Raw genomic sequence first — 12,007 nt, forward strand, 5'->3', positions numbered from 1 at the left:
ATCATGCCTGAATGAAGAATGTTGTTTGCATTGGTAATTTTCTTGGACAGTAAAGTAGGTTTTGTTTGGATTATCAAGCTGGCAACTTGTTGTCCTAATGTTATACTCACCATATCGTGCCAAATGGGACACCATGTATGTTAAACTGTTGTGGAATATAGTATAAAAAATATACCTATGAAACATCTAGATTGTTCTGATTTCCTGACGATGAGAAGAGGCAGTTTGTCCACTCCCGTCGTATTCTTTCAATGAAGAATGGCGAGGTTCTTCTTACTTTGTTTAGCGCTCTGGCACTCTTCTCCTTTAAACATGAAGATTTGCTCTGGAAGGCACCTCTAAAACAAACCAGTCATGTCACTTTTTAAGTATCTTCCAGATAAGGTGGGAGCAAATAGCGGCCAGCAGGCCACAAGTCGGCTGCTAATGGGTTTTCTGTGGCCCATCAAGACATTCAGAATTTTTCTTTAACTGTTTATGTCTTTTCAGAAATGCGGATTTAACTAATGCATGCAATCATTTCAAAAAGTGTGGCCCTCCATTAACATCTGTTTCCACAATGTGGGCCCCTAAGCCCGAACTGTTCCCCGCTCTGGTCTAGATTATGCCCTTCAAAAGAAACTGGGAGATTTTTCAATCTACTGATTAAACTTGATGCAATCCACAGATTTCGTTTCTGCCACTACATTCCTAAAAATCAAGTAATTTAATTTTAAAACCATCTGATCGTTTCTAACTGAAAAATTCTGTAGGCCCAGAATTTTGGTGAAATCATAATCAATAGTGAACAAACCTTGGATAACCATTTTGCTCTCCAATGGACTATTGTTGAAAAGGGAAGCTCATGAGTTTACATATATACTGGCAGTACAGAATTTTCCAGCTAGCACTGGATGTTTAAAAAACAGAATGTGTTGGTTTTTAAAAAATTGGTCAGGGAAAGGAAATCTGTTGATCAAGGTGTGTGAAATTAGGGAACTGTAAATCTGCCAATTCCTTTGAAAGGATATAATCCAGACAGTACGTAAAACTTGTGCAAGATTAGTTTGTGTCGCAAGTGCCTTTTAAGTTTAACATTTTAAGGTTTAGCCACTTAGAAAATATTCAGTCCCAAAAACCAGCTATTTATGCCCTTATTTATTACTGGCACATATTTGTTTGAGATATCGTTAAGTGCAGGACACACTAAAATAGATCAAATTTCAAGGTTTGGTTAAAAAAAAAAAAAATCTACTCAGGAAGCAGCAGCAGCAGAAAACACAGTAAATATATGGAAATGCACAAGCTTTCATAGCAAGTTGCTCTTTCTTTTGACAGAAGGGCTGAAGGGAAAGGAAGAGGGAAGAAGAAAAAGAATTGGTGAGGTGTATAAAATGGGATGAGTTACAGCAAAATCACCCAGAAGTCAAGGTCAGAGGAGCATAGCTGGACAGGATGAGAAGGCTTTTTGGTACCTGCAGTGGACAAGATTTGAAATCTGAGAACTCATTGATGGAAGATAACATTATATGCAGGACAGAGAACACTGAAAAAAAGAGCAGAAATGTAAGTGCATTATACATGGTAGACAGAGTAGGGCAGTGGAATAGACAGGTCAAAAGATAACCATAAAAAATTAAAAAAGGGAGTGAACAGTAATAATTACTTAAAGGAAATGCTGAAACCACAGAAATTAACATAAATTTAGGCTGGGGGAGAGGGGGGGGGGGGTGAACAGAGCACATGTTGTAAAGAGAGTTTAATGTTATATGTGGTGTAAAACAGACACCGAGGTCACATCTATCATGTTGTAGGGCATGCTCTGCAACAGGATATTGTACATTCCCAGTGCCTAAGTTCAAGTTTATTTCTCTAGTCTCAGAATTTCCTTTCTGTGACTATTCCTGTTCTTTGCTCGTTTTTAATTTCTTTGTGTGTTCATTTCCAACTCGTCTATTTTGCACTGCCCCCCACCCGTTCCCCTCCATCAACCTATCTACCATGTGAAATGCACTTAGCTCTCCACTTTTATCAACTCATTTACACTGTTTTTTCATACAATTTGTGTACATCTGTGTGAAAAATGACTTATCAGAAGAAACTTGTTTGTTTTTCATCTTTATTTTCGTTCTGAATAAATTAAAAATTTTAATTTAATTAAAAATCCTCCCAAGAACCATGGACCTTGCCGTTGGTGGGGAGGCTTGCGTGCCTCAGCAATGCAGATAGCCGTACCGTAGGTGCAACCACAACGGAGGGGTATCTGTTGAGAGACCAGACAAACGTGTGGTTCCTGAAGAGGGGCAGAAGCCTTTAAAGTAGTTGCAGGGGCAACAGCCTGGATGATTGACTGATCTGGCCTTGTAACATTAACCAAAACAGGCTTGCTGTGCTGGTACTGCGAATGGCTGAAAGCAAGGGGAAACTACAGCCGTAATTTTTCCCGAGGGCATGCAGCTTTACTGTATGATTAAATGATGATGGCGTCCTCTTGGGTAAAATATTCCGGAGGTAAAATAGTCCCCCATTCGGATCTCCGGGCGAGGACTACTCAAGAGGACGTAGTTATCAGGAGAAAGAAAACTGGCGTTCTACGGATCGGAGCGTGGAATGTCAGATCCCTTAATCGGGCAGGTAGGTTAGAAAATTTAAAAAGCGAAATGGATAGGTTAAAGTTAGATATAGTGGGAATTAGTGAAGTTCGGTTGCAGCAGGAACAAGACTTCTGGTCAGGTGAATACAGGGTTATAAATACAAAATCAAATAGGGGTAATGCAGGAGTCGGTTTAATAATGAATAAAAAAATAGGAGTGCGGGTAAGCTACTAAAAACAGCATAGTGAACGCATTATTGTGGCCAAGATAGACACGAAGCCCACGCTTACTACAGTAGTACAAGTTTATATGCCAACTAGCTCTGCAGATGACGAAGTAATTGAAGAAATGTATGATGAAATAAAAGAAATTATTCAGATAGTGAAGGGAGATGAAAATTTAATAGTCATGGGTAACTGGAATTCGGTAGTAGGAAAAGGGTGAGAAGGAAACGTAGTAGGTGAATACGGATTGGGGCTAAGAAATGAAAGAGGAAGCCACCAGATAGAATTTTGCACAGAGCACATCTTAATCATAGCTAACACTTGGTTCAAGAATCATAAAAGAAGGTTGTATACATAGAAGAAGCCTGGAGATACTGACAGGTTTAAGATAGATTACATAATGGTAAGACAGAGATTTAGGAACCAGGTTTTAAATTGTAAGACATTTCCAGGGGCAGATGTGGACTCTGATCACAATCTATTGGTTATGAACTGTAGATTAAAACTGAAGAAACTGCAAAAAGGTGGGAATTTAAGGAGATGGGACATGGATAAACTGAAAGAACCAGAGGTTGTACAGAGTTTCAGGGAGAGCATAAGGGAACAATTGACAGGAATGGGGGAAAGAAATACAGTAGAAGAAGAATGGTTAGCTTTGAGAGATGAAGTAGTGAAGGCAGCAGAGGACATAGTAGGTAAAAAGACGAGGGCTAGTAGAAATCCTTGGGTAACAGAAGAAATACTGAATTTAATTGATGAAAGGAGAAAATATAAAAATGCAGTAAATGAAGCAGGCAAAAAGGAATACAAACGTCTCAAAAATGAGATCGACAGGAAGTGCAAAATGGCTAAGCAGGGATGGCTAGAGGACAGATGTAAGGATGTAGACGCTTATCTCACTAGGGGTAAGATAGATATTGCCTACAGGAAAATTAAAGAGACCTTTGGAGAACAGAGAACCACTTGTATGAATATCAAGAGCTCAGATGGAAACCCAGTTCTAAGCAAAGAAGGGAAAGCAGAAAGGTGGCGGGAGTATATAGAGGGCCTATACAAGGGCAATGTACTTGAGGACAATATTATGGAAATGGAAGAGGATATAGATGAAGATGAAATGGGAGATATGATACTGCGTGATGAGTTTGACAGAGCACTGAAAGACCTGAGTCGAAACAAGGCCCCGGGAGTAGACAACATTCCATTAGAACTACTGACAGCCTTGGGAGAGCCAGTCCTGACAAAACTCTACCATCTGGTGAGCAAAATGTATGAGACAGGGAAATACCCTCAGACTTCAAGAAGAATATAATAATTCCAATCCCAAAGAAAGCAGGTGCTGACAGATGTGAAAATTACCGAACAATCAGTCTAATAAGTCACGGATGCAAAACACTAACGCGTATTCTCTACAGACGAATGGAAAAACTGGTAGAAGCTGACCTCAGGTAAGATCAGTTTGGATTCCGTAGAAATGTTGGAACACGTGAGGCAATACTGACCCTATGACTCATCTTAGAAGCTAGATTAAGGAAAGGCAAACCTACGTTTCTAGCATTTGTAGACTTAGAGAAAGCTCTTTGACAATGTTGACTGGAATACTCTCTTTCAAATTCTGAAGGTGGCAGGGGTAAAATACAGTGAGTGAAAGGCTATTTACAATTTGTACAGAAACCAGATGGCAATAATAAGATTCGAGGGGCACGAAAGGGAAGCAGTGGTTGGGAAAGGAGTGAGACAGGGTTGTAGCCTCTCCCCGATGTTATTCAATCTGTATATTGAGCAAGCAGTTAAGGAAACAAAAGAAAAGTTCGGAGTAGGTATTAAAATCCATGGAGAAGAAATAAAAACTTTGAGGTTTGCCGATGACATTGTACTTCTGTCAGAGACAGCAAAGGACTTGGAAGAGCAGTTGAACGGAATGGACAGTGTCTTGAAAGGAGGATATAAGATGAACATTAACAAAAGCAAAACAAGGATAATGGAATGTAGTCGAATTAAGTCAGGTGATGCTGAGGGAATTAGATTAGGAAATGAGACACTTAAAGTAGTAAAGGAGTTTTGCTATTTGGGGAGCAAAATAACTGATGATGGTCGAAGTAGAGAGGATATCAAATGTAGACTGGCAATGGCAAGGAAAGCGTTTCTGAAGAAGAGAAATTTGTTACCATGAGTATTGATTTAGGTGTCAGGAAGTCATTTCTGAAAGTATTCATATGGAGTGTAGCCATGTATGGAAGTGAAACATGGACGATAACTAGTTTGGACAAGAAGAGAATAGAAGCTTTCGAAATGTGGCGCTACAGAAGAATGCTGAAGATTAGATGGGTAGATCATATAACTAATGAGGAGGTATTGAATAGGATTGGGGAGAAGAGAAGTTTGTGGCACAACTTAACTAGAAGAAGGGATCGGTTGGTAGGACATGTTCTGAGGCATCAAGGGATCACCAATTTAGTATTGGAGGGCAGCGTGGAGGGTAAAAATCGTAGAGGGAGACCAAGAGATGAATACACTAAACAGATTCAGAAGGATGTAGGTTGCAGTAGGTACTGGGAGATGAAGAAGCTTGCACAGGATAGAGTAGCATGGAGAGCTGCATCAAACCAGTCTCAGGACTGAAGACCACAACAACAACAACAACAAATTAAAAATTGTATAGTAACAATGACAGAAAGTATAATTGCCCTTAATAAGCATTATGTGAGGTGAGTTCTTGAGCAATGTGACATGCAATTGGCTATTTTATGGAAAAGTCTGAAATATTTAGGCATGATGAGAAGTATGTTGCAGACAAAGCAGTACCACCCTGTTTCTTACTTGCTTGCTTTGCCAATAGATTGTTTCGTCTTCCTCAAACAAATCTCTCAAACTTGTGTTGGATACAGATTCCTCTCAATTGCAGGAATTCTAACAGAAAAGTGTTGTTCTACAAGCCTACTGGCATTAGTTGCTATAGGAACACTTCCTTGAGCCAGTGTTGTACCTTCCTTAAAGAATCATTCACCAATTTCGTCAGACTATTCCCACCCAGATATGTCTCCCTTGAATCTAAATTCATTCAGTTCTTCCTCTAGAGTTTTCAGATTTATGATTCAACTATAAAATGTGTCATACTTACAGCACAGTTTAAAAAAAAAAAATCCAAACGTAGTGAGTACATGCACAAATCCTGCAACAATGCTATCACACAATGACTCAGTCAGTCACAACAGCAGCTCTTACATTTGCTACTGTTTGTATCTGTTTTGGGTCACTTCTGCTAGCCTTCTTGTAGACAAGTGACTCTGTGCTTTCTGCCAGTTGCTGATCACACTTTTATGTTTGAGAAGTGATCCAAAACATATTCTGAGCTTAAACATAATTAGGTATTTTCAACAGACTAATTTTCATGCCATCAAGCCTGGATTCTGAAAATATCAGTCATGTGAAATCCAACTCACAATTTTCTCACATGATTTCCTGAAAGCCATGGATCTAGATATTCAGGCAGATGCAGTATTTTTTGGTTCCCACATCAACATACAGTATAAAAGTATAATGCTATGGGATTTTTAAACGGAATTTGCGATGGTGTTCAGAATTACTTGATAGGAATGATACAGCACATTATCTTGAATGGAGAGTCATCAACATATGTAACAAGTAAATTCAGCCATACACCACGGAATTGAGTTGGGATTTTTGCTGTTCACTTTGTATATTCATGTCCTGACAGAAAATAAAAAAGTAACCTCAGGCTTTTTGCAGGTAATGTGGCTATTTATACTTAAGTATAGCTAACTCAGCTAGAAATTCTGTATAGAATTGATAGGGATTCAGTCAGACCCTGAGGTTTTGCTCAATTTGAGCTATATCAGCTGTTTCTTAGTGCAACCCGCACTGTTACTGATATCACTCATATTCACAGTGGTGCAAGAATTAAACTGGGGCAGTCTTCCTTTGTAAAGGAACATTTGGAAACACAGTTCAGCATTTCTGCTGTTGCTTTGCTACTCTCAGTTTCTGTTTCTGTGTCATCCACACATTTATGTGCTGACTGTAATGTTGGTGCCACTGACTATCTTTATACATGACCTGAATTTCTTTGAATTTTGTGAGATATCTTTCGATAAGATTCTGACACGCTAGTTGAATACTTAGTGCATTGCTTTTTCACAGCCAGATGAATTTCATTTTACACCTATCAGTCTTTAACCATGTGCTTTGTTTTACATCTTTTGGGCATTAGTTGATGTTTTTTTTTTAGAATTTTCTTTACTGTTTACTGTATACCATTTGGTGGTGGTGGTGACAGTGCACACTACATACAACTCAAAGTAATATATTGGTTGTCAGTTTGTGTAGAAAACATTGCTTCTATCTAGAAATGTGGAAGAATTTTGGAGATTTGGTTAGATTTCAACTGATTTATTAAACAAATGTATCAAGTCAATTTGTCATACTATTTTGTGAGATTCTGTATTGGAAAAATTTGATATTGTAATCATCACTACAGAAAAATCAAAGTGATGCATCAGTGGTTATAGTATTTGTTTCTTAGTCTGGGCACACCGTCAAACTTGAGAGTTCTCATTAGTATCCAAGGGTTCTCTGCTTTCAGTTGCTTAGTTGTGAATTATTTCCTCCTTGTTGTAGTTTTGTTGTTCACACAAAGTTCTTTTGTTCAAATGTTTTGTTACGCTTATTGCTTATTTAGCTCCCCCTCTCTCCTTCCATCCGCCCCCTTTTCTCTCACATTGTCCTTCATTTTTCAGTAATTTCAATATAACTGGTATTATGCTGACTTTCTCTCTGTGTCATGCTTCAAGAAAGGAAGGACAATAACAAAATGAATGCCAATTTTGAAACTTGGACAGTTATAGTTATTTGAGGCACGTTCCCTCAAGGATTTATCATATCGTATAGGTTTTTGTGAACTGACCTAATGTAGCATAGAACAGTGACAAGTAAGGATACAATGAGCTTTCCAAGGACAACAGATGACGGAAGAGCTATTTCTTGCAGAAACGTTGATAATTTGTAGTTTTAACTAGTTGCAGTTTTCAGTATTTTGATCTGGCTAATGACACACATTCACAAAATTCACATTGAATGAACTCATAAAAATTGTTGATCTTTCTCAGTCGAAATGAATATAGACAGCAGAATTGTAGTAGCAAGAAATGAATGTCCTTCACTTTTGGTGTCACATGTTTCTAACAACAGTTTCAAAATATTTTTCCATTGTTGCAACTCTAGACTGTATTGTCTAATAATATGAAAGACAAATCAGCCATCACACATTGTCAACTGTGTGATACTAACATGCTTCGCTGGATAGAAACTGTAACTCTAACGAAATGTCTTGTACTCAGTGTTAGAAGTACTCATTTGTCATACATTCAAGTTTTGTCTCCAGCAGAAACAGGCTACTGTAATACGGCAGACATGAAAGAAGAAGATGAAACTGTTTTAAGTAAATGAACGCAAAGTATATGTACCAAAAGTTTAAAACATTTTCAAAAAAGAGGCTGATGCGATCGTGGAAACAGTGGCAAAATATATGGAGCAGTAGTAAACTAAATTTTTGTGGTTAAGATATGTGTATAATCAGTCAAGAAAATGGGCGTAATATGCTAAAGAACTCCACAAATAAATTATTATGATTTGGACACTCTAAAAAAGGGTTTTAAAACATCACTATTCTTACAGATATTGATTATTACATCATAAAGGATAAAAATGTAAGTGCAAATAATGTCACTTCTCAGGAGAATAGAAAAACAGAACACAATTACATAAGAAAGTAATGAATATGTCGTGATCATTAATAAATCATACCAGGTCGGGACTCAAATCTGAGTGTCCTGCATTTTGCGAACAGTCACTTCAATCGTCAGGCTATCTGGTTGTACTTCCAGGCCTGACATAAACATTCATTGTCCTGATATTGCACCTATGATTTCCAAACGCTGCTGTCAGAGGCCCTCCCGCACATACTTGGTGCATGATACATCATGTGGTAATTTTTATTCTCTTATCACAGAGGGCATTAAAGAATTGTGATATTACTCTTAATTTGTTTAGTGATATATGTGAAAATCTTCCTGTTCATTGCTTTTATTTAAGAACAGCATGACATTAATGAATATCCTTCTGTGTTAGCTTAAATGAAAGTTTATTGCAGCCCGAATGATAAAGCAATACAGATATTATATGTAGTTTAAGTGATATGTACTGTATGAAAATTTATTTTTTCTCTAGTAATTTTGTTACAAAGGTTTTTTAACTGAATATTATTCCTTGAACAATAAAAAATCTTTATATTCAGGTTTTTTTCAATCCTAATTCAATTCCAAGTAGTCACTAATAAGTAATGCGATGACTCAAAACAATTGTGTATGGCCGTGACCACTATTAAAGTCAAACTATCTCACATATAATGAAAATTGGTTAATGGAAATTTCCAGTTTCAACCTGCAAAACTGTAAATCTGAGGAAAAATGTTAAAAATCAAAATAAGTACCAAGAGTCACATATAGGGAAAGGTCCATAGAAGAAATTTGGACAAAGTGAAGAAGGCATAGCTGAATTAATCGTACTTAGCTTTCTGATATTGAACTTTTGAAAATAGCCTCCCAGACAACTGTTTCATCTTCTTCTTGTGCAAGCTTGTAAAAATGTTTCTGCTAGTAGGTACAAGTTAATGTTTGCCTCTAAATAAATAATCTTGGCCATGTTGTCGTTTTCCACCACATGGTTTGATTCCAGATTCTGATACATTTTCACAACTGATTACAATATTCACACATATTAGTGATGACAACAGTTAATAGAACTTCTCTTTAACACACATGCACTTTGTAGCATCCCTGACAAATGCGTCTACAGCATCGATAGTCAAAGACCTCGTAAAACCTCCAGGTTCAGGCTGGAGTTGTTCTGGTTTTTGTTTATGAGACAAGTTAATATCATTACAAAAACTAGAAAAAATATGAAACATACAGGTTGAGAATAATTTGCACGGTAACTTTTGGTAATTATTAATGGAAATATGATGTTTATATTGCATTGACAATGGTACTCTTAATTTGATTTGGGCATGTTTTCCATGACTGTCAAACAAGTGGTTTCTAACAATATTATGAAAAGGAAAGTTGCTACTCACCATACAAAGGAGATGCTAATTTGCAGATAGGCACAAAAAAAAGACTGTTCCAAATAAAACTTTCCGCCCATAAGGCCTTCATCAAAAATACACCATGGACCCTCATGTGCCAAACACACACACACACACACACACACACACACACACACACACACACACACATATGACTGCAGTCCAAGACAACTGTAGCCACACAGTAGTAACAAAATGGTTTGCTGTTTTGAGTTTTTCTACAAATAGGTTACATCTGTTTTATGTTCCATATCAGGATTTCCAAATAATGAAAGTAATTTTGGTGTGAACAGTTTAGTGAATCAGCCAGGCTTTTGAATCAAAATTATGATGCAATTTTCTTATTTCAGATTTGGCTTTTTTTCTATTTGTGGTAGAACTGGTAAAATCTAGGAAGCATTTCAGTGATTCTGCCTGTCAGTTTTCGTATGAGACATAAAGTTCCTAAGATAATTTAATTAATAATTTAACATTATTGCACAGTTTGTAACTTTTATCTTTTGGTTTGTTATTGAAATTAACATGGCTGTCTCTGTGACACTAACACTCAGAGGTTTGTTTACCTGTAATATGAATTCTGCCTATTTCATGTTTTATGTTTTCTTGGTAATTGTGAGGTTGCAGGTTTGGTTGTAAGTCTACAGTCCATATTATATTTCATGTATATAGAACTTACAGGGTGCCTACATATGTTATCTGTCGAAATATTGTGGGAACAGTTTCTAAAGATAAACCAGAAACCTTTAATGAATCTACTGATACCATTTCCATAATGTTATAATGTGAACTAGAAATTTTCAGTTCTCAAAGCTGTATGAATAATTTTGTGTGTGTGTGTGTGTGTGTGTGTGTGTGTGTGTGTGTGTGTGTGTGTGCGCGCGCGTGTGTGCGTGCGTGCGAATAGTAATGTCAGTTTATGAATCAGGTCTTGTATATGTGTCAAATGATGATAAGCACAGAGTCTTCTGTTTGTGTTGTGTTTGGAGTTGGAATCTGTACAGTACTGTTTATTCCATATCTGTTGTGTTCAAGATGAGTGATGAAGAGGACAGGCCAGAGACATATAAAGAAGAACTGCATAGAAAGAAAGACAGAAGGGATCGGAATCACGGTCGTATGAAAGCAGTACCAAATGACCTAGATCCAATGGACCCTGCATCATACTCAGAAACACCAAGGTAATGAGGCACACTCTGTTGTTATAATTTTGCAGAACATTAATTTTTTATTGTTAAATTAATCTTCCTTTTGTTTTCATTTTGGCTAATGAATATTGTGTCTATTATCAAAACTTACAGTATGAAAAACTATCATTCTTTTAAATTGTGTCTGTGGATAGATACTTAAAAATATTTTGTATTATTTCAATAGAGGAACATGGGCAACTGGCTTGTGGAAAAAGAATGAAGCAAAAACTGGTGCTGATACAACAGCTGCAGGGCCTCTTTATCAGATGAGGCCTTATCCTAGTCCAGGGTCAGTGCTTCGTGCTAATGCTATGTCAAAGGCAACAGACAAATCAAGAACTGTCTCCCAACCTGAATTACCATCAAAGTAAAATTATAATCTGTGCATTGACATAATGTAATAATATAATTTAGACTTTTTCTTATTGTAAAATATTCTGATATTATTTAAATACAACAGAAATTCAGATTGTTAGTGCTAAAATGCTGTGTATTTCCTTTCTTTTCTGCCTCTGACAAATGTTTTTCTGCGCATAAAGTTATTTTTATGAGCAGCTCTTTTTTACTGCACCTATGAGGTGCAAGGTCTCCAAAGTGCTGGGGGCCACTAGGAAACTGTTTGGATGGCTGTTGGCCACACTGTTCTTTTTCCCCCTCCACTCTCAACAGAAACCACCACACATCCACTGGAGCTTTCAGTCTTGGCTTGGGAGCCAATAGTAATGGATGGTTCAAATGGCTCTGAGCACTATGGGACTTAACTTCTGAGGTCATCAGTCCCCTAGGACTTAGAACTACTTAAACCTAACTAACCTAAGGACATCACACACATCCATGCTCATGGCAGGATTCGAACCTGCGACC

General features: G+C 37.3%; 1 protein-coding gene across 1 annotated transcript in view; it reads left to right on the forward strand.

Annotated features, from left to right (window-relative positions):
• Window positions 1–11,627, forward strand: part of LOC126252842 (polyglutamine-binding protein 1) — an 89,695-nt gene extending 78,068 nt beyond the window's left edge. Inside the window, exons 6-7 of the mRNA XM_049953790.1 lie at window positions 10,989–11,134; window positions 11,328–11,627. Of these exons, the coding sequence (XP_049809747.1) occupies window positions 10,989–11,134; window positions 11,328–11,514 (333 nt within the window). The 3' untranslated portion in view covers window positions 11,515–11,627. The remainder of the gene's footprint in view (window positions 1–10,988; window positions 11,135–11,327) is intronic.
• The last annotated feature ends 380 nt before the right edge of the window (window positions 11,628–12,007 follow it).

This window comes from Schistocerca nitens, chromosome 4 (genome assembly GCF_023898315.1).
Source record: "Schistocerca nitens isolate TAMUIC-IGC-003100 chromosome 4, iqSchNite1.1, whole genome shotgun sequence".
Taxonomy (NCBI): domain Eukaryota; kingdom Metazoa; phylum Arthropoda; class Insecta; order Orthoptera; family Acrididae; genus Schistocerca; species Schistocerca nitens.